This window comes from Pyxicephalus adspersus, chromosome 2 (assembly GCF_032062135.1).
Source record: "Pyxicephalus adspersus chromosome 2, UCB_Pads_2.0, whole genome shotgun sequence".
Lineage (NCBI taxonomy): Eukaryota > Metazoa > Chordata > Amphibia > Anura > Pyxicephalidae > Pyxicephalus > Pyxicephalus adspersus.
The window spans coordinates 48,278,159-48,302,345 of NC_092859.1; the positions used below are offsets into that span (position 1 = coordinate 48,278,159).

The 24,187-nt window shown below is 35.6% G+C and overlaps 1 protein-coding gene across 1 annotated transcript in view; it reads right to left on the minus strand.

The window, feature by feature from the left end:
* GABRB2 (gamma-aminobutyric acid type A receptor subunit beta2) overlaps positions 1 to 24,187 on the minus strand; it is a 219,600-nt gene that overhangs the window by 57,378 nt on the left and 138,035 nt on the right. The window contains exon 5 of the mRNA XM_072400711.1: positions 18,489 to 18,571. Coding sequence (XP_072256812.1) covers positions 18,489 to 18,571 — 83 coding nt within the window. The remainder of the gene's footprint in view (positions 1 to 18,488; positions 18,572 to 24,187) is intronic.

Sequence of the window (24,187 nt, forward strand, 5' to 3'; positions counted from 1 at the left end):
TGTGCAATTTGCAGACGTTATAATCCAAGTGACAGAAAATTGTCAAAAATCATGGAGATGGGAATACTATATGTCATATAGTATGGTACTGTAGAGCCAAGGAACACAAAGGTATATATCTACCAAACATAATAAACTGTTCTTTGCTATCAATCAGTCATCTCCAATGTCTTAAATGTTCATAAACCTTCTGTTGGTATGACAAGACAAGCAAATTGTTAACTTTGTAGGGGGAAACGCATTAAAGGAAAGCAGTGGAAACTGAATTTGCTCAGAATTAGTTATTTGATTACATTTGATAGTTCCTATTCTTCTATGTTTAATGCACTGAAAGCCCTTTGTTTTTATTCTATGTACCTTGACTGTTCTTTTGGTAAGTTTTATCTGTGCTGTACATTATTATTAACTGATTGCTTCTGAGTCATGCATTTCTTATTCATAAGGCAGAATCACTGTCTTTAAAAGAAAAAAAAAAAAAAGAAAATCACTGTTTAATATAATGTTTGTTTAAATGCACTATAAGCATCACAATCATCTCCGTTAACTGCATCTAAAGAGAGTAATGATATTATCTAGGCAAGCAAGTCATTCTGGTTGAAGGACTTCGGGGGGGGGGGGGGGGGGGGTAATATGCATTTACACAAGTTAAAGTAACAATATCAATTTTATTGTGATAATTAAATCTTTCGTACTAACAACAATATGTATGATTTAGACAAATCTGCAAAATAAAACACTTTTTAACCCTGCAACTCCCCAAACACACATTCTCTTCTAGGTACCTTTAGCTACTTATGCTCACTATTTTTGTCATTTTCCATCTGTCTCCATATAGGAAAATATGTGCATTATCATTGGCTCACCAAATGTAGTGCTTGGAATCTGAGTGGTCAACCACTAAGTCTCTGATCAAAACAATATACTATTCATTGGGATTGCATGTGACTGCATGCAGAAACCAACTGGAAGGGTGCGGGAGTAAAAGTCTTGTATTGATGACATGAGAGCTGGGACAGTGGGTAAAGTCTATTCTAGCACAACCCAAAGCTTTTCAATGGGGTGAAGGCCTGGACTCTGCAGTAGCCAACCAAACACTGCCCCGAAGGTGTTTTTTGTGCAGGTTAAGTAAAGGGGGTTTGATGTGGGGGTTTTTTATCGTTTAAACGTTATTACGTTTTCATAAACATCTGCAAATAAAAAATGTTACATGTTTAATATTTGCCTACTATATAGATTCAGCCAGCTTTTTTTTAAATCAATGTTATTAATTGTGACAGCTGATAAGTAAAAAAAAAAAGCCCTCATAAAACAATGACGCATTTTGCAACACCTCTATGGTGCTCCCATGAATGTTCCTCATATGCTATGTTCAGACAGGCAGTGAGGTTATCGTTACTACTTCTTCATGCAAGTGAACTTACATGCTCCATGTAGTTAGTTCTACCTACTACAGCCCACTGCCGCCCGCTGTCAAATTTGGAAATGCTGTTTTTTTAAGAACCAGTCCAAGTGGATTAAGATCTGGAAGGTGCCGGCTCTCAGGAGCTATGGGGAATCTTTTGATCCTGCTTCAGGCCTGAACCTGCACTTAATCTAACACTGTATAATGCAGATATGAGGCTAAATTCACAGGTGTGCTAGGGCACTGGGGCACAAGGAATTCTTGTCTTGAGGCATAAAAAAAAATAGTTCATTATTAATTTAGTAATGTGTAATGTTAAAGGTCATCTTTTATATATATAACTTGCTGATAACCTGGCGTTGCTATAGTGATTTTCTTGTCTACGGTGTTGTTTTCATTTTTTTTTGCCATTGATTGCACTCGGCCAAATGCCTTAAGTTTTCTCGAAGGCATTATTACAGGCCAGAAACTTGTAGCCCAAAAAAAAGTATGTAAAAATATAAGCAAAAGGCACACTGTCACTGAGCAATACATACACACATACATACATAAATACATACATGCAAAAATACCTCTGACAGATACCACAGCGCTGTAAAAGATCAGCAGTGCACTCACATGAGTCTGAGACATATGTCGAATATGTTGACAACATCAGTCTCTGTACAGAGGAGCTGACACTCTAATAACCCCCCACAGTCACATACTATTAATATACATTTCTATACCTCTGACATATACCACATTCTGTACAAAGATCAGCGGCGTTGTATGTTTAGCAAGTTTGGTTTAAATGTCTCTGCGTTTCTGAGTGATGGTGGAACATACACACATACATACATGCATACAAATATAGCTATGACATATACCACAGCGCTGTACAAAGATCAGCGGTGCACTTAAATGAGTCTCAGTCATATGTATAGCAAGTTTGTTTGAAATGTCTCCATGCGTTTCCTAGTGATCAGTGGTGCACTCACATGAGTCTAGCAGTCTCACATCATATCTAGCAGTTTGGTGATGCGTTTCCTAGTGATGGTGGAACATATCAAATTTGGTTGAAATGTCTCCATGCGTTTCATCCAAATATAGCTCTGACATATAGCAGAGCTCTGTACAAAGATGACAGGTGCACTCACATGAGTCTCAGCCATATGTATGGCAAGTTTGGTTGAAATGTCTCCATGCGTTTTCGAGTGATGGTGGAACATAGACACAAACATACATACATTTGATTTTATATATATAGATTTATATAGCTCTGACATATACCATAGTGCTGTACAATGAAACACTGAGCTGGATCCACCAGTCTCTGTACAGAGGAGCTGACACTCTAATGTCCATCCACAGTCATACACTATTATTATACATTTATAAACCTCTGACATATACTACAGCGCTGTACAAAGATCAGTGGTGTCATATGTCTAGCAGTTTGGTTTAAATGTCTCTATGCGTTGCCGACTGGTGACATACACACATCCAAATACAGCTCTGACATATAGCACAGCACTGTACAAGGATAACTAGTGCACTCATATGAGTCTCACTTATATGTATAGCAGAATTGGTCGAGTGATGGTGGTGGTGGAACATACATACACACACACACACACATACATACATCCAATTTTATATATATATACCATAGTGCCGTACAAAGATCAGCAGTGTCATATGTCCAGCAGTTTGGTTTAAATGTCTCTATGCGTTTCCAAGTGATGGTGGAACATAGCAAGTTTGGTTGAAATGTCTCTACGCGTTTCCTAGTGATGATATACATACATCCAAATATAGCTCTGACATATAGCTTTAACTGGTGCACTCACATGAGTCTAAGTCATATATACGGCAAGTTTTTTTGAAATGTCTCAATGCGTTTTTAAGTGATGGTGGAACATACAGACATACATACACACATACATACATACAATTTTAAATATATATAGATAAAAGGGGAAAAACCCAACTGTATTGGAAATTATAAACCATTCATGAATCAGGGACGCCTGAGAATAATCCATGTATGCTTGTCCTGCACTTTTATTTGGAAAGTGGTTTTCCCAAACAAGCTGCTCTTGTGAGTGAAGGACCACACATGTACTTCATGTTATTAACAATAAAGTTAATTTACCTAAGCAATTGAACAAGAGCACTACAGTACACTGCATAGAATGTGCACACACAGAGATCAGTATTTTCGAACCTAGCTAAATATACATTTATACAGTTTACAGGGTGCTGTCCTTGTTTGTCGTGCTTGCAGAATATCCATACTTTGGTGATTTCTTAACAAGTACAGTGCAATGAATAATGTGTGTGCTAACAAGTAAAAAACAAGTAAAGTAACGTAACCATTTTGCTAAAATAAATAAAATGAACACATGCAAAACAGCAGAACTAAACAACCTATACTCCATGCCATCATAACACAAAATAAAGCATATAAATATGCATTTAACAACGAAGTCTCCATTCCAAGTACGTTCCAAGTATGTAGTATGGTGGCTGGTGTGCAAACATCTGCATATGTGCACTAAAATACCACATTTAAACTTAAAGCAGAGGGAGAAATAAAAAAAAAGTTATCTCTGACATTGTTTAAAAAAAATAACATTGAAAAGCATATCAATCTGGGTCGGTATCCTACCAGGTACCTCAGGGGTTTTGATGTAGATAGAACTGATACCTTGTATTGTGTTTTTGGTCTTGTCACTATTTTGTTAAGTGTGAAGTATAGTTACTCTCTGTCAAGTATCCTTTTCATAGAAAAGCCCACATAAGGCATGTTTAATGATACAGTGATTGTGTTGTTAAATGGTTTTGTTGCCGAAAAACTTTAATAAAAATACTGAAATACAAAAAAAAAATATTTTTTTTCCTATGAAACCTATAGACCAAAATATGTAAAATTTGGAATCGAGAAAAAAATGAAAAATGCTTATCTGGTTACAATATAAGTTTTCTAGGGAAGACTAGAGAAGATAAAATATCATCGGAGAACTCGGACGATCCAGCAAACATGGAATGGATTTCTGGATTGCTATTGGTTGGCAAAAGGTTTTATTCCATGACCAGATTACAGGTTTTTTGAATTACCTAGGTTCCCCCATGATAGTCTATCTTCTTCTTGGAGAGCTGTAATAAATTAGGCCACCCTTTTCTCAACTAGGGTTCCTCTAGAGGTGACAAGGGGTTCCATGAGCAATGAGCAGTTTGTGAATCTCAGATCAGTTACCACTGATTCCAAGGGTGGTAGCCTTCCCAATGCCCAGTAATGTAAGAGGCATTCTTTCTACTGATCACCACACTAATGTAAGTATGTAAATATGTATATGTAAAATAACACTAAAAATATGTTTCAGGTAAAAAGAAGGGCAGTAACAAAAGTAAACAACAAGGTAAATAATAAGGTTTCTTTAAGTGATGTCATCTCCATAGTATCACATATTTGACTTACATGTGAATGAAATATACACTGTTCTAAAAACATTCAGTTATCTAGCAGATTTAATAAATGATCAATTGTAATTAGTAGAAATGAGACAAAAATGTGATCAATAAATCTAAAAATGTGGAATAGGCTCCCTCAGGAAGAAGTTTTAGCAACTACTATAAATTGCTTTAAGAAAAATCTGGATGTTTTTCTAGAAGCACAGAATATAACTGGGCATCCGACTGCCTAATGGAATCAGAAATTAAAATTAAATTAAAATTGGATCAGTTGTGGTCTGGAGGATCATATCTTTGGTGAGCCACACAGACCTCCACATGCTGGCTACCCTGACTTCTGTAAGGTACCAAGATGAAATCTTCATACCCCTTGTCAAAAGTTTCAATATAGCAGCAGGGGCAAATTTCCTCATGGTGTAGGACCGAGTGTGTAGGCAGTTCCTGCATGTTAAAGACAATGATTTCATTGACTTGCCCCCATGTTCCCTGGACCTGAATCCAATAGAGACCCAATAGAGACCTTCTGGGACATTATGTTTTGGTGCTTCTCAGACTGTCCAGGAGTTTAATAATGCCCGGATCAAGGTCTGGAAGAAGGTGCCCCAGCCAAATCTGCTTCATCTTTAGAAGCCTGCCATATGTTGTCAGAAATTAATTCAGATTTTTACTTTAATTTTTAGTGTGATTTTGAATCAGCGGGTTGATGATTTTCGTTTCTGTTGATTGTTCCTATACCATTTTGTTCTGGGTTACACAATGGGCCTGATTAATTAAAGCTCTGCAAGACTGGAGAAGACACACTTTCATCGGTGAACCTGGGTGATCCAGCAAACATGGAACGGATCTGGTCCAGGATTAAAAACATTTGCTGATAAATGTTAAGCATTTAAAATCACTTTTAAGAAAATCATTCCAGGTTTGCTGAATCACCATGTTCATCAATAAAGCTTTTCAACTTAAATATTGTGATCATCAAGATCTAATATGCGATTTCAGTGTAATTTAAATTTCATTTAGATGTATGTGTATAATAGCCAATGTTTTTGCACTCACATTTTTTGAAACACAAATGTACAGTCTAGAGTTTAGATTAACGGGACCCATATATTATTGCTCAGTAGTATTAACGTTGTAATATAGTCTTGGCCAATGATAAAATAGCAAAAATGTAAATACTTGTTGAACTGAACATCATATTTTTTTTCTGTTGACATCATCTAATCTCTGTCACAAAGCCTAATAAACACTGTATAAGTTAGCATCTCACACAATACCACACTTTATAATTTACTACATCACACTTTCTTAGGTGTGTTGACAGTTTTATGCTTACCACCCAATAACTCATATTAGCTAAAGCTTTAATTGTAACTCAAATGTAACTTACTTGTAAGTTAAATCTAGGGCCATCTGCATTAATAAGTTACTCTAAACACATTTTACTTAATCACATTCAAAACACAAAACAAACCAACTAGCATCATTTGTTTGAAAATTATCATAAATCAATGAATTATATTCCTAGCCATATGTAATTTATAAAACAGTAAGCTGATTGTTTCAAGGTGTTAGAGTTTATGCCTAAATAACTGGATGATACAAGAATTTCATTATTTTATTCAAAACATAATATTAAGAATTTGAACCTTTCTGAACATATGGAAACTACATTTTAATGTGTATCTTTAATATAAAATCTGTAATATCTATATATTTGTTTAATCACGGAACAATTAAATGTTTTCAAACTACTTTTCTCTGTCTAAACATATGGCCGTGTAGTAGAGGATCAAGTAGTCTGGGCTCAGGAGGTGGTTGTAATTCCCAGGATAACATTTGCTGAATATGTATAATTAAGCAAGTATGTATACAATAATGACTATTACAGAAAGGTAGAAAAAAAGTGGAAACCAAACCAAGGATGCTTGGGACTTTTAGGGCATTTTAAATAAATAGTCGTAATGACAATTTTTTAAATTTTGTTAAAACACTATAAATCAATTTATTCAATACCAATTAAAAATACATAAAAAACACATTGTACACTATATAACATAACAAGTCTCATTTTAATATATGTTTTACATATATGTTATGCGTTTCGCGAGCCTGGTCTGCTTTATCAGGAATACAGATACCTAGGATAACAAAATCATTTTTTGAAGAGAAATTGATATATACATAAATACATGTACATCAAAAAGTTTCAACAATATTCATTAACATTTCCACAAAAACAGAACATAAATGTTATCCAATACCCTACATTTATACAGTATACAGTTCTCAAAAAGCTGCACCCAGGACAACAGGTAGTTCTTTCACAAAATGTTATATATGACAAAGCAGAGCAAGAGTCGCACCTCTCAAACAAAAAGGACACCAAAATAAATAGATCCATAAATCCTTATATGTTTCAACCTTGCTTATCCAAAATTTTAAAACAATATAACTATTTCTCAAATACCATCTATATTCAAAATCCAGGTAATACCTTGCTCTCTCCAACATGGGGAAGTACGTAAATCATAAACCTTCTCTATTCCCACGTAATCTAAAATTCATGCAGATGTTTGAACTTTAAAAAACTCAAACAACTATTTTGTGTCCTTAAAGTACCATGAAACACTATAAATACATGTGAACAACATTGATCAGTATCAAAAAGTGTCACCAATATAAGTGCTGAACCAAATCAAGTCAATGATAAGATGTCGCTACTTACAATACAAGAAATACAAAAACCTTGATATCTCTTCAGGTACTGACATACATTGCTTATTAGTCCAACTATAATCTAATCTACAAAATCATCGGAACATGTAATCAATCAACTTTTTAAAAACATTAATTCTCAAATCTTTATCAAAAACCAACAGCAGGGAACACCATACTAGCAGCAGGAGTTTCCCCCCAGAACCTTTAAAAAGAAGCATACCTTACTCACAATATCTGAGGATTAGAAGGAATTGTTTCAAAAAAAGATTCTGAGTTTGACGTAGCGGCTAAGGGACTACAGGTGAGATTGTTAGAAAGAGGCTATAATAAAACCAGGGAGTGAAAAAATTGAAACGTATGGAGATACATTTTAAGGGTGGAGAGAAAGTGAAAGAACAAGGTAAAATAAAAATCATAACCAGATACTCTTCACAACATCAAGACATACGAATGATCTGTAATACATTTTGGTCTATTTTAACATCTGATCCACTAATACAAAAATATAGAGGCACACCCTAGGTGTTTTATAGAAAATTTCATTCTCTAAAATAAAAGTTAGTACAAATCCACATCAGTAAAAAGGCTAAACAAGTTTTGTAGCCACTAACTGGCACTTTTCTTTGTGAAAAATGTGGCCAATGTAAATACACCCACTCAAAGTAGGATGAAGTTCAGATACCTAAGGGAATCTTCTCTAACCTAAAACAAAGATAAAATAAGAGGAGTAATCTATTTGGCAATCTGAAACTGCGGCTATTATTATGTAGGCAAGATGAAAAGACAATTTAATAGACGCACTTATGAACATGTATATTCAGTGGTGAGTGATAAAATCTTGACTCCTCTGAGCCATCACATGGGGGTAAATCATAATTTTGATGTCAAGAGAATGAGATTTATTGCCTTGAAATGTCTCTTTCCTGATCCCAGAGGGGGTGATTTTGACAGAGTTCTGCTTCAGAGAGAACCAAAATATATTTTTAAATTGAATGTGACGCAACATTCAGGTCTAAACGAAATGAAAAGCTATAAATGTTTTTAATCTAATTATGTTTTTTTTGTTTTGTTTTTTTTAATAAAATTTATTAAAATTGAGATCCATGAAAAAATTGATAGATTAGAATGTGGAGATGGAAATAATTTAATACATATATGTATGTATGTTTACTAGTAAATATGTTATCAATTTGAAATATACAGAATCATTAAAGTGGTGCTCTCTGTCCCCAAGTGATAAGAGCAAAATTTTTGTGCTGCTAGGGGGCACCAAGCTCCACACAGATAATTACCCCAGGGTTGAGTGAGCGAGATTTTAAAATTCGATCTCGTGGCGAATCGGATCGTTTCTAGTTTACCGAACATGTAAGTGAGAACGGCCTGAGTAAATTCAGCCGTCGAGATCTGATTGCTCTTGCAGGCCTGTAGTATGTGTTCTTGCATAGAGATTCTCTATCCAAGAACACAGGAGTATCGCGGCTGTGAATGAATCATGAATGAATGCAGCCGTGGGAATCATCCTGTGATGATTATATGATATAACATTGCTCTGCTGTATTATTCTTGGTCAGTCATATATAACATTCCGTGAAAGAACTACCTGTTGTCCTAGGTGCAGCTTTTTTAGAAACACTGTATATGTGCAAGTTATTGTACATTATTTATGCTCTGTTCTTGTGAAAATGCTAATGAAACTTTTTGATACACATGTATTTATGTATATATCTATTTTTTTAAGTCTCTGTATTCCTGATGAAGCAGGCTAGGCTCTGTGAAATGCGTAGAATATATATATGTACAACATCTATAAAAATGAGACTTAAAACGTTATACAGTGTACAATGTCTTTTTATGTATTTCTAACTGTTATTGAATAAATTATTTACAATGGCTAAGGCTATTTATTTAAAATGCCTTAAAAGTCTCAGGAATCCATGGTTTGGTATCCACTTCTTTCCTCCTTTGTGAAATGGTTAATTGGGGATGTGGCACATGTAAATATCTGTTAAAAAACAGAAGGGGGAGCTGCCTAGTTTTGGTATAATGCTGACTATTTTTTTTTCTTAAGAGAGCTGCTTTTCTGAAATTGAAATATAATTGATTGGCTGTTAGGAGTATCTGTTAGGAGTATCATTCTGTAATATGCTTTAACATAAAGGTTCTGGCTGTATTTGTGCAAAACTGATTCAGTCACGTTGAACAAATTTGTTTGTTTCTATGGACCTGATTTAAGAAAGCTCTCTAAGGCTGGAGAGAATACACTTGCATCAGTGAAGTTGGGTGATCCAGCAAACCTGGAATGGATCTGGTCCAGTATTCAAAACATATGCTAACAAATAGCAAAATATTTTTAAAAATCCATTCCATGTTTTCTGGATCACACAGCTTCACTTCTGAAAGTGTATTCTCTCCAGCCTTGGAGAGCTTTAATAAATCAGGCCCTATGTGTAAATCCTTCCCTGCTATCAGCCACTAAAAACACCTAAATTTTGGTACATAAGCCAGAACATCGTTGTTGCTGCATGTACCCAGTTAGTTTGCACTCCATTTCTCCCAGTCTTGGTGCCACACTATCTGATAAGCTGCTTGCTATTACATGACCAAATTTGCCCCGTCACCCTTTTGGACCAATTGACAGCAGAGCTGCTACTGGCAAACCCTAATTGGCTACATCCTAAAACTCACTCAAGCAAAGTGTGGGAGTGAAGTTGGGGGGTCCAAATATGTTTAATGGTAGCTCTAAGTATAGCACATATTTTGTCTATAGTAACAATTTATTGCATGCAGTTGCATTAGTTTGGTTCGATTTACCGTGACATATTTCACATTTTGCTTTTGTTATAATATTGCAAGTCTCAAAACATTGATTTCAGTTCTGAATGTTGTGTTTGTAGTGTGGATGGTGCCACAAGTTAATTTTCAAAGGGAGAAAAGAATAAAAAACCTGACTGTTGGTTGGTTGGGAGAATGACTCCCAACCAAGTTCAGTTCTGTGTCTCTCTCTAACTTCAGCAGTAAAACAGAACTGTAATAGTTATACTCCTGAAAGCAAGTCAGCAATTGCAGTTTCCATACTTTCATCCTGACGTATTTTTTAATTCAAACATACAAATAAGAAATAAAAAAAGAATCTCTTCCTTTGTGTCCAAAAGAGGTACATTGTTTTTCATGAAAATGTATTTTACAGTATAATATAATAGTATGAGTATAATAAAGTTTGAAACACAAAATCATTAAAAAACAATAAATTGAATAAATTAAAAAATCTATTTATTTAAAAAAAAACAAAAAAAAAAAAACATATTATACTCATACTATTATATATACTGTAAAATAAATGTTCTTGAAAACAATGTACTGCTTTTACACATAAAAATCCAATGTATTGCATTCAATACAGTTATTTTGTATTGAATACAATACAAATGGATTTTGAATTTCCCACCCCGCCCGGCCAGGAAGTACACACGCACCGACGTCATCAGGAACTCCCCCGGTGACTCATCGAATGCAGAAGCAGGAAGAAAAAAGAAGACTGAGATTGTGGCCCTGGACAGCGCAGGACCCCGGCGGATCAGGTAAGCGCTCTATTTACTAACCTTCCCTAGTTGTTCCAACCCCAAGTGTGACTCGGGGTTACCACTTGTGGCAACTTTTTTCTACCCCAAGTCACACTCGGGGTTACCGCTAGGGAGGTTAATATAAAAAAGCATTCACTGTAAAGTGGATTATTAAGAAAATAATGAAAAAAATAACAATCTTTTCTTCAGAATTCTTTCCTATTTCCCATGCAGATGTCACGTTAAATACATTCTACTGTATGTAAATGTAAAATGTAGTTTGAAATAAATATCCCATTACTATAATTGTAATAGGCCTCCATGACTCCAAAGAAAATAACAGTTATTCATGTGCTGACCTTAAATTTTAAACTTTCATTCCTCTAAAATAGATAAATGATCTATCTCTTGTCAAAGTAAAAAGTGCAGCAGAGGGTCATAAAATAAGATTTCCTTCTTGAACATACATAACCATGCCTTAAGCTACGATGCATTACTTGCTACGTTAACAGTGAACAAGAGGACACTTCTTAATAATCAAAGAGACAGATTTATGTTAAGATTTATTATATGCAAGAAGTTCTCAAGCATATTTAATATCTAGCTACAGCAGTCATACATACATTTTAATATCAACTATTAGAAATGTTAAACTAAAGGGTCAAAGTATTTATTTTTAATGTAATCAACAAGATGTTCAGAAGCCAAGTTGCAAAAAATAAAAAAGCAGCTTTTGTTGAAAAACACAACTCCTCTTTAGTGTTTTCCATTTCAGATTTACTATTGCCAGCTACTGCTCATCTAGAAGGTTAAAAGACACCCATGATGGCAATGACAAGCCCCCTGGAAGACCATCATTACACATCATGAGCCTACAGTAATCCTGCACTCAGTGGAGCTCTAACACTATTAACAGGGAGTTGTCAGCTGTATGTTATGTTCAAAAATTGCTTTATAAACATCTTGAGAAGTTCAAAAGAGCCTAATGTTGTAATAAAAGTACTTCATAAGTCATAAGACTTAAAAATCTTGTTTGTGATTATTCCCAGCACCAGTATCAGCCACTTGCAATAAGAGCTTCTGGAATATGTCTACCCAGCACAACATAATCCATAAATGTGAATCAATATGTTTCATCACAATGGCTGTATCAGGAGCAGTTCCAGCATCATCACCATGCTGGCCTTTATACACAATCACAATTAGTCCCTTAGTTTCAGCAGCACAATCTAGGAGCATCTGGCTATTCTACACCAAAAAGCCTAAAGCAGTCACAATGGACCTGATTTATAAAAGCTCTCCACGGCTGGTGAAGATACACTTTTATCAGTGAAGTTGGGAGATCCAGCAAACCTGGAATGGATCTGGTTTAGGATTCAAAACATTTGCATAACAAACATAGCAAATGGCAAATTACTTGGAAGAAATCCATTCCAGGTGTGCTGGATCACCCAGCTTCACTGAAGAAAGTGTATCCTCTCCATCCTTGGAGAGCTTAAAATAAATAATAAATAATAAAAATAAATAATAATAAATAAATAATAAAAATAAATAATTAAAATAAATAATAATAAATAAATCACACCCTGATGTCTATAACATCACAAAAACAGCACTGTTAAGAGGCACTAGTTATTGTTACCACAACCATTACCATTAGCAGTTTTATTAAAGCCTGGCTGTTACCCAAATGGTATTGAAAAATAAAGGCTGTAGACAGACCAGTACGTGTTTACTGAACAAGATCTACTAGACACATTTTAATATGACCTTCAAATAAAAATACATACAGAAAGATGTAATTGTATTATCCTTGTAGTTTCATATCTATTGCCAATAATTTACTGCATTGCTAAGCCTGAGAAAACATTTTTGTCTTAAACATCTATAATAAATGTATAAATTAAAAGCAGCGTAACATTTGCTGCTCACTATAGCACAAATTAACTGCATTCACTTATACTGAATTTAACTTTGCACAACTAATAAGGGTCAGACTAGATGTGCAGATTACGTAGATTACTACATTAAAACTTTGTAATTAACCTGGTGGTACATTTGTAAATGAATCCAAGTCCATGCAATATATTTTTTATTATATCCCTCCTCCCAACCGCATTTCTTTCTATTTAATTTCTTGTTTCACTATCTGTGTGTTGCTTTGAATTGATAAGCCTTTATAATACCTCCACATTCAATAGAGTAGCTATTTCAGATAAATACAATGTGATGAGCAGAGAGAACTGGTCTGGATTTAAATGAATCATTTATAGGACAAACATGGATAATATGCCTGCCTAACACAGCTAATCCCATCAAATTTCAGTCCTGAAAAAACAATCACCCTGTGCAGCTTCAATATTAACAAGCTGTGCTAAGGCTTAGTTTCTTCTGATATTTGCATTGGTATAAATATAAAATTCTGATTCAGAAATTGATAAATAAGGTAATTGAAGTATATGCACAATTACAATTCTTAAAGCTGACAAATTGCAACAAAAGATATTAGTAACAGGCTGCACAATAGAGACAAGGAGAAAGGCAAATTAATTGTATGTCAGAAAGCTACGTTTCTCTTTCCAGGTCAGTGACGTAAATGTCTTAACATTCTGTTATAGGCAAAGAAAGTTCTTAGAATCCCTTTCATTATTTTTATAAAACTAATGTCTGTTTAACATTCTTAATGCTATATTAGCCCAGTTTTTTTTAAAAAAAATTACATATAAAAATTATGTATATTGGATCTCTTATGTAATATCAATTCCTTACAAAGATAGGAGGTGCAAAACTTTAAAACAGCTAGGCTGTGAGCTAGCTACAACAATGTACATTTCTAAACAGATGTTAGATATTGTGGAGGCAGGAGTAGGTTTTAATGGGAACAATAAAAAAGTGGTCCGATAGAGAGTAGGCTCATTAAAAGACAGCAGTAGGACACAAGAATAGGTAGATGATTTGTTTTTCCCTTTATTTGAATCTCTTCAAAAACATATGCATCTCTCATTCCTCGCAACCCAGTCCTGCACATGGATGTCACACTCTTTCTCTCAGGGCATAGTCTGTCAGGCAGGCTCTATGTTCTTGGTTTTCCAATTTTTTTCCTATGCACTTGTTGGTTTTTTGTTAAAAGGTTTTAGACAAAAAAGGCAACTATAAAGTAGGTTCCTAAATGCACAGCATCCCTGCACCTTTGCTATTCGGTCATTTGGGGCTCTGGAGAAGGTGGAGGGTGTGGGCATTTTCCCGGTGTGCCCTTCCGTAAAACCTAGGTCTGTGTATTACCTTGATCCTAAAGGTCAACCTGCGGTGAGCTTACACTCTTTGTCTACTTACTGAGCAGAGGTCTTTCTTTGGGTGTACAAGTCCATGCCAACATGATGTGAACTTTCTAATGGCTGTACAGTTGTGGGGGTGTATCTGAATAGAAACTAGGAGATCAAGAGTGGGCAGGTGGGGGCCAGTTACTGCAGAGCTGGATCAGTGGAAAGTATATCCTCCTTCACACATAGAAAACATCCAAACATTGAACATGGGTTAAAGTGTGGATAGCATAGAGGGGTGGACAGGAGACTAGTTTGTACCCAGAAACAAGCTTTAATAATAAGAAAGATAAGAAACAAAAAGTTATGTGTAATAATTATCATTATTTAGAGATGGTTTTAACTATGTGCATAATTTATATTTTTAAGTGTTAGTTTATGATTTTAAAGGATACAAGAAAGAAAAATGTAGGAAAGATGAGTAAGTAGAGAGGAAAGAAGAGGAAAGAAATACTGAAAGTCTATATAAACTATTTATAAACTGCCCTAGTTTCAACTTGTGCATTTGATAACATCAAAAGTGTCCTCTCTCACAGCAGAATTAAGCAGTAATAAAGATTCACTTCACAGCACATATTCAGTGTAATGAATATTTCTCGCATTCCTGGTAGGTATGTAAAGCAAATTCTACAGAGAAAAATTTTACTCTATATTTTAATTTTAAAAAAATCATCAGATTTCATGCAGAAATGTGATAATATTGTGGGTTTAATTGATTTGCGTTGAAGTATATGGGTGCAAATTTGTTTAAGTTACCTGAAAAGCCCCTGAATATAGTATTGTCACCAAAAATTAATAAAGTGGGATGGGAAGGCTGTATGATCAAATCCCAAATGAAAATATTTGAAAGTAATGTATTGTTTTTCATTAGTTAGTTACATTTTTGTAGGTAAAAAAATGTCTTTTTTTATTCTCATATTCATTGCTTAGACTTATCTACTAATCTTCCGGATTGTTGAAATTTTCCAGATGTCATTTGATTTGAATCACGTAATTAATTTGAAAATTCAGAAAATATCTAATGGCGATTGTAGCATTGAAATTCCAGTAAGTAAAATTCAATGCAAAATACACCAGCTTAAAAAAACACACACACAAACAAAAAAAGTTGTCGTGCCTAGATGAAAAATATATTTGTGTTGCGACTAATTAGGACAAAATTGAATATGATCAAATCCAAACATTTCTGGTTCCTGGGTGTTTATTAGTTAGAAGCAATCAATGTGAATAAAATACAGTGCTCACAATCCAGGGCCCACAGGCCCAAAGGCAAGCCTCCATCAGCCTCCACCACCTCTCCATCAGTCCTCTCCACCTGCCACTCCTACTAACCGTAGCCCAGCAGGCGCCAAAAATCCTCTGATCCTTCACCCACAACTCAGCTACAGCCCAAAGCAGAGCCATCCACCATTAAAGAAGAAACAGTAATCTCCATTGAAAGCCTGCATACTAGTGGGCAAGCTGTCTCTTATTCTATCATAAAAGATATGTGTATATCATTAAAGCCTTCACAAGAATAGATTATTTTTCATCCTGCCCAATTTAGTTTAATCTGATCAGAATGGTTTTGTTAAAAACAGACAAGCTCCTGATGGTACAAGAAAAAACGGTTCAATCTCATACATTATGCAAAAACGAAGAAAATTCATCATATTTTTAATCATACTCTTATCATTAGACACTGAAGGCCTTTGATCGAGTCCGAAAAAAGTTTAGCTGAAGTTTGGATACTTTCTGCTAATATGGCCTGCAGGTAGTTTGTCCGATAATTTTGTCATCACTATCGGTGCTCACCAAGACTGCCTATTGTTCCAATGGAACTTTAGGCCGAGTCTATTAGAATAAATCCAAACATCTGTGGTTGCTTTATAAACAAGTACATCGCAAGTAAGTCTGTTTGCAGATGATGTTATATTGATTGTATCAATCCATCACTCTCACTACATCACATACAAGACACCCAGTGTCAATTTAGCTCAATCTCATACTATAAAGGTAACACTCAAAAATCTTTGAATCCTACCTATATTTATACCTTCAGACCTGCAATATTTCTTGATTAAATCAATTCCATGGTACATGACCATCCATATTTAAGCATTAAGCTTACATCATCCATGTCCCAACTATTTATTGCTAATTATAAACCTTTTTGCACTAAATTTTCATAGAATTTAATTAAATGTCATCACATGAACTATCTATCTCAGGATGTATTGCAGCATTTAAAATGCTCTTAATGGCAAACATTTTGCACCATTTTTTGTACACTATCTATCCTCATACCTAAAATCTTCATTAAATCTTTACAAACATTACTTATTAGATTTATATGACGGAACAAGAAATGTTCATTTAATGTGATGACTCGGTTGAGCTCCTTGTGTGGTTTTTGGCTCCCAAACATTCACTGGTATTGCTATGCCTCTTTTTTAAGGCAAATACAATTTTGGAGGAAACAAAATTTCAATAGGATATGGATAGCACTAGAATCCTAATTACTCTCTCCATATTACCAAAAGAATGTGCTATTGTCTTTCATAGTTGGTCATTTACCACCTCTACATGGAGCTCCTACTTTTAAAGCTGCCTTTAACGTCGGGGACTTCATGCTTTTTAAATTCTGGACTGACACTGGTAATGCCTATGGTGCTCGCAATAAATATCCCTGATGAACACTTACAAACATGGGAGAACCATGGTATACACAATATATTTATCAGTTGCTCAATGGTAAAATGATCAGACCATTTTGGTTTCTTCAGCACAAATATTCATTTGCTCCTTGTGAGTTTTATCATTATTTACAAAAATCCCATTTTTTAATAAGCACTCAATTCCCACAGTGTTGTTTTTTTCAATATACCACATTTTTTACAACTCTTTTCCAGTCTCCAAAGATAAATCCCGTTTTTTTATCTTGACAAATAATTTGGAATTTACTTAAAAAAACCCTTAGGGTAGCACAATTTGGGTGGGCAAATTGAAATTTCTCAAAGGACACCATGCTCCTAAAACTACTGGGAGCTACTTCAGAAATGATTTTATAGATGGCATCTCCCTCCTTACAGATTATTTAAAGTATACCCCCAACACTCACCCCATTGTTGGAGACAATGGCTCACTATCACTAATATGGCTCACTATCACATTTGCTATGGTATTGACTTTCCCTAAAATCATACTGGAATTCTGTGTTTAGTGTTTTTTCTAAACTCATTGACTTTCCTGTCAAACCTTCTTTTCAATTAGCTTTTTTACATGTTGGTATGGACACCATACGCTCTGCGGCTAGAACCATAGTAGTTCACTTAATAATGGCTGCAAATTCAATATACATAAAGCAGCTTTCCCCCCAGCCCCTATTTAGCTGGGTACGCCACCCAGCACTTTTCAGTAACCACCCAGCTGTTTTTGGGCCACATAAAGTTGGGCCACAATACAGCGACCACCACCCGCCTACAGCTTCTACTCACCCAGCTTTAAAAATTAGGTATTGGATTAGGTATTGGAATACAGCCACGCTTCCCAACCTCTCTGATGTCATTAGCGATACCAACGTATATTGTTCTTATGAAAAAATGTTTGCAATTATAAATAATAGATCTTTGCACACACATGGTCACAGTGCTTCTTTTTTCCCTTCTCTTCTTTATCTTTTTCTTCCAATTCACCACTTTACTTACTTGCTCATTTTTCACCATGATAGTTTACTTAACAGACGTATAAACTATTTGTATTCCTTTAATAATATGCTTTGTACTTTGAAGGTGGCCTAAATTTTCCATAATGGCACATTCCTATGCAAAGTGCCATGCTAAGGCCAATAATTATTGGTTGCAGTGTACCTGTATATACAGGTATATTTTTTAAAGAAAACCCATCAAATATGGAAGAAATATACATAACACATGGCAGCTTTGTGTTCATGGTATCCACAGTGAATAGAACCTAGAGCCTGCTCCTGCCAGACTAAAATGGTTTCCCTTGGCAGTAATTGAAGTGTAAAATGCAAGCACAAATGTTACTCACAACTTTCGATCTCTAATGTACAGTTCTGTTCATCCAGCGGATATCTTCTGAGATCCATCATGCAAGCTGCTGTGGTAGTTATCCTGGAAAAAAAAACATTCATCTTCAATTAAGGCAAAAAGGAGAAAATATATAAATAATGAAAGTATCAGTTATTAATTATTATAGCTTAAGCAACACACTATTACATTAAATGCTCTTCAACATTGTGTAGATACAGTAAGTTGGACCAGTAATGACTCTACTGACATAAAGTTATTTCACCAATACAAAAAACACATTATTTCCAAGGAGCTCAACATGACTTCAGCTAGGTACAAACGTGCAATTGTTGAATCTGTGTACAGCGGTCATCATCTGGACGACCCTCCTGGCAGATCCACGGATGATGGATGATGAACGATCGCAATGAAAGTGAAGGGGGGAGAGTGCAGCGGGGTGCCGCTCCGCCGTTCTCCCCTGTCCCCTCATAGAGCAGAACAGTGCTGCAGTCATTTGTCATTGGAAAGGATCGTGAAAGATCATTTCCAACAACAATTATTGCACATGTGTACATAGCCTTAGTCTTGACACTCATTATGTAATTGTAGAATGGGTGACAAGCTAAAGTGAAACCTGTAGGACATGGCAAAGATACATTTTTACGTGGAATAATTAAGGTCTGCAATGTGCTTTGAAAGTTGATCACATAATAGACATGTTAATTAAAAATTTATTTAATGTTGTTTGAAGACATTGATTGCTCCAAGAATGAATGAAAGTGTCCATCATGGTCAAATAAAAGGAATTGCAGAAGTTAAATAAGCTCTTTTCTGTGCCAAGTTTTCAGTGAAAGAATGGGCAAAATAAATTTTGTAATTTGATTACAAGAGAACAGATTAGTTTCCTTCAAAAGACTTGGAGAGCTTTATTAAATCAGACCCAATGTCTATGGCACAACCAGAATTTTCAATAACAGAACATCTTGGAAAAGTATACAAATACTACTGGTGATAGGAAAACAATATCAATTATTTTGTGTTTTAGACCTTAATACACCTAAGTTTTTGACAGAAAGGGTCAATCTACTAAGACCTTAAACATAAACATTTAATTGTACTGTCACACACCCCATTTGGTCTCTTGATTAATTAAAAAAAATGAATTACTGTAAACTTTGCGCCATACATTTGGAGCCAAGGGAAAGGGTACTTTTTGGAGTAAATAAATTTATTTCACTGAATGTGATTTCATAATTTTCTAGATTACTTGCATTGCTATACGCAAAAAATAATTTATCATTATGTTCTCTGTAAAACAAGAATTAATTAGGTCAAAGAACAAATACTATCCACATGAAATTTTGTGAAGGGCTAGTAGAACAAAGAGCACTCATATACCATCATGCATTTCATGTGATCCCATCCTAAGCCAGCACAACCTTAATAATCCTGGTGCTGATGTCATCAATGTCAGATACCTTCCCATGTTGAGTCTGATTTCCAGCTAGGTCACAATTGCACGGGTACTTACTTCTCTCCTCCAGTCTAGTCCTTTGGCTACGGTAGATGCACATGTTGATGCATTCTTGTAATCATCTTTTTTCCAAGGCTTAATAATTGACATTGCTACAGTATTTTGTTCTCTTGCATGGGCTGGAATTTGGTGATTACATGCAATTATTTACCTGTAGGCCTTGTCCTATAATTTGGTTTTCTTGTATGAATGCAAATAAAATTGAAAATCAACCCATATGTTCTGTACTATGAAGAAGTTCTATTTTTGATGTTTTTGATTGCAGTTTTCTATCATTTTTTTTGTAATCATATAGGGACATCCATGTCTGATAAAGTGGGACCACTGTGTCACAAAACAATATATTAGATACCTCTTATTTTGTGATCATAGTTTGTTATTTCCTGTAATGTTACAAAGATTATTGGTATGACAAATATATTTCTTTTAAAAATGTTTTAATAAAGTAATAGTGTTTTTCCTGTTGATATATGATTATAGGAAAGATAACTCATGAACCTCTAGTAAAGGTTTTTTCTTTATGTCTACTACATAAATGTCAGTGTAAGGCCCTGGACCCCAGGACTTACTGTGCAAGGGATGGTGTCTGGGGATAGGCCGGCAGCAAGCCAGGAGCCCACAGATAAAGCAGTACCAAGATTCCAATGGAGCCAAGTCCAGAATACAGAGCAGAGGTCATACACAAGAGATCAGTCCACCAAATGAAGTACAAAGGAAAAGGCACAAGCAGAGTCGGGGTCACAGGCAAAGGTCTGTCCAGGTGGGTTGTCAGGAACAGGCAAGGTCAGCAACAATAAATCAGACGAAAACACACTCCTGCACAGATTAGCCCAGCTATATGCTACAACAGGCCCTGGTGACTGGGAGCAGAGAGGTTTTAAAGTCCCAGCAGGCAATGGCAGTGCAGGACTAAGTCAGGAGCTAATTGCCCCTGAAATCCCCTATAGCTGTGCACAGCCTCACAGACTCGTACTGGAGATGCGAGAAATACCTCAGGTTGCACAACTAAAGGGAAGCAGAGGCTGCTGCTATCTGTTTTCCTGGCTGCTGCAAATGACATCACTGGACAGAATAAACAGGGTTTCATACTGCAATAGCGCACAGCACAGAGTCGCCGGACAGATGCGCATTTCCCAACAGTCAGAAAGGCCATTCAAGCTGAACTCCAGTTCAACTTTTCTCCTTCTCCTAAAAGTGATTAGTCCTTTATCCCTGCGCATTTTTTTTCCAGTTTAACTTTTGTGATTCATAGTTTGTCATGATCATGATTTTTTTGCAACATTTTAGTCAACATTGCTCCTATTTTGTACATTCTAGGCCCTGAAGTATCTCCCGCTAACCTCCCGCTCCCACTAGGGTTGGTGAGTGTTAGGTATCACAGACAAATAAAATGTGTACAATTATGCAAAAATTTGTACTTTTCAGCAAGGCTTAAATTTAAAATACCTTTAAAATATTGGGTAACTTTGACCCCATGACTCTAAACTAAAAGTTTAAGTTACTGTGCACTGCTCAAATCCTGCCTCCCTTATTAAGGAAGGGAAAGTTCAGCTCTGTGGCAATGACAAAGCAATAAAAAGCTATCCAGGGTTACTGCCCACATATCTGCCTCCTCCTCCTTTAAGAAATGTTCTATCTTTTATCAAAGAATAAAAGATGAACTGTTAAGTCAAGAATAACCCACATCCCTTTTTAAATACGTAAAATTAAAACTAGCACTCACTAATTTGCAAGATGAAAACTGATTAACTGTGCATAATTTACTTTGATGAATGCTCCATTATTTAGGCTGCGTGCTATCAAACTGCATGTTAATGCTGCATTAAAAATGCTAACACTACAGAGTGAATCTATTATAAAAATGTAGCAGGTGTTATCAACACAGAAAGCATCCCGCTAAGTAAACTTTTTATTCAAAATGTTCCCAGAGATTTCAATCATCTATTAGTACTTTATTTGGTGTCACTTTTTTTTGGAACAGATGTCTGAAAATTACATGTGTCAGTACAAGATTGGAGTTCATGGCTTTGAAAAACGAAAGCATAGTTCATGTGATAGTGGAACAAGGACATCTGTGCTGTAATTAGGCATGAGCTAACTGATCTACAATGTTTAATATTTAACCCAGTTCAGGACAGCATTTTCTATAACAAATTTCACCCTCATTCATTTTTTCACCCACTATTCCTCTTTCTTATGTTCGCTTTAACCTCCCTGGTGGTAACCCTGAGTGTAAAAAAAAAAAAAAAAAAGCTGAAAGCGGTAACCCTAAGCCACATTCTGGGTAGCTAAAAACATAAAAAATAAAGACTTTCCTGGTCCCAACGGCATCTTCCAGTGCTCTGCTCATCGCATCCTATCCTTTGGTCGTGTCCTCTTCCTTCCATCTGTCCCCCAGCAAGTGCGCTCACATTCCCCGGGAGTTCCCGGTGATGTTGGTGCATGCGTCACTACGTGCGAGGGAGTGTGACGGGAATTTCAAATTACTTTGTATTAGATTCAATATGAAATAACTGTACTGAATCCAAAACAAAGTAATCATTAAAATATATATTTATATATTTTACATATGCTACTGTACAGGTATAGTACAGGTTTCAGTATTTTTATGCACTCCTGCTTTAACAGAATTTTGTGTTTTTTAATTTACATTTTATTATTACATTTATTAAATATTGGACAGATTTTGGTGAGTTATGCCTAAGAGTTATAGGCCTACAATGTAAAATAAATTTTCAAAGTACTGCTTTTTTACATATAAATCTGAACAGAAATGAACTGACCAGAGGGTTAATCCAAAAACAATTTAAGACCGGATACAGGACATTTACCCGATTTTCCCCTCCAGCCTTGAACAGCCTGTGAATTTCCAGCAGTCTACAGCTTATTACCTAAATAAAGAACCTGTGCTCTGTAGGTCCTGGTAAGGACCTGGAAAAGGACCACGTGGCCAAGGACCCCTCCCAACTCTTGGCCTTCAGGGCTCCTAACACAAGATTTTCATAAAAGCCATGTTGCTGCCAAAATGCCTTGCCCATTAACAGACACCTTAGCTTGGGTGCTGAGTAAACCCTATCTAAAACTTTTCAAGCCATGTTATGGAACACCCTGTAAGAGTGGAGAGTCAGATTTTTTTCTGAATAGGTAATCTGGTATGGTGTTGCACTGAACATAGATACCATCACAAATTGAGAACAATTATTTCTCTTTTTTAATAAAGTTCATATACTCAAAGCTCAAAATTGACATGGTAAAACACTTATTTACCCTGCTGTCTTTTTGTTCACTTCTTTCCAATAGGAGCAGAATTGCCCCTCTAGGATGTTCTTTGGAAGTACAGTTTTACAGTGATCATCCTCATGACACAAGTAGTCTAGAAAAGAAACCTTGGTCCTGATTTATTAAAGCTCTCAAAGACTGGAGAGGATACACTTTCATCAGTGTACCTGGGTGACACAGTGAACCGGGAATGGATCTGGTCCAGGACTGAAAACATTTCATAACAAATAGCAAATGACTTTGAAGAAATCCATTCCTGGTTTTCTGGATCACCCAGTTCCACCAAATAAAGTGTTTCCTCTTAAGTTCTAGAGAGCTTTAAAAAATCAGGGCCACCAATGCCACATGAAATTGTTTTCATGTACATGATGCTAATTGGAAGCAGAGGTAGTAAGTCAGATGTGCATGGTGAAGTATGTAAAACAAAACACTACATTTAAAGGTTAAGTATACTTTTAATACAGTAGCTGAATTTAGTAGAGGGAGCTTTAACTTTTCATCCACAGTCTATTAACTTCCAGGATTCCAAGTTCTAGTTGAAACATTATAATTGGTTAATTACTTTCTTCATTAAAAATGAAACATTGTAAAAGGTCTGTTTTGGGCACAAATGGTACAAAGCAACCAAGTGCCTATTCACTGCTATTTAGTTTTAAGGATAAATGTAATTCTAATAGGAATATCAGCTGATACTAACTTTGAACCAGCCTGCATACATGCGGTTTATTTGAGTACGGGTTGTGGAATGGGTAATTGGTTTAAATACAAAGGATACATGAAATGTATGATAGCCATGGTTTCGGACAGGGAGTTACTTGTATATTGTTTAATAAAAGTAGTGAGATCAGCTGAGATCAGTGTATAATGGGCTGTGTGTTCACTGGGCTGTGTGTTATTTTTAGAAG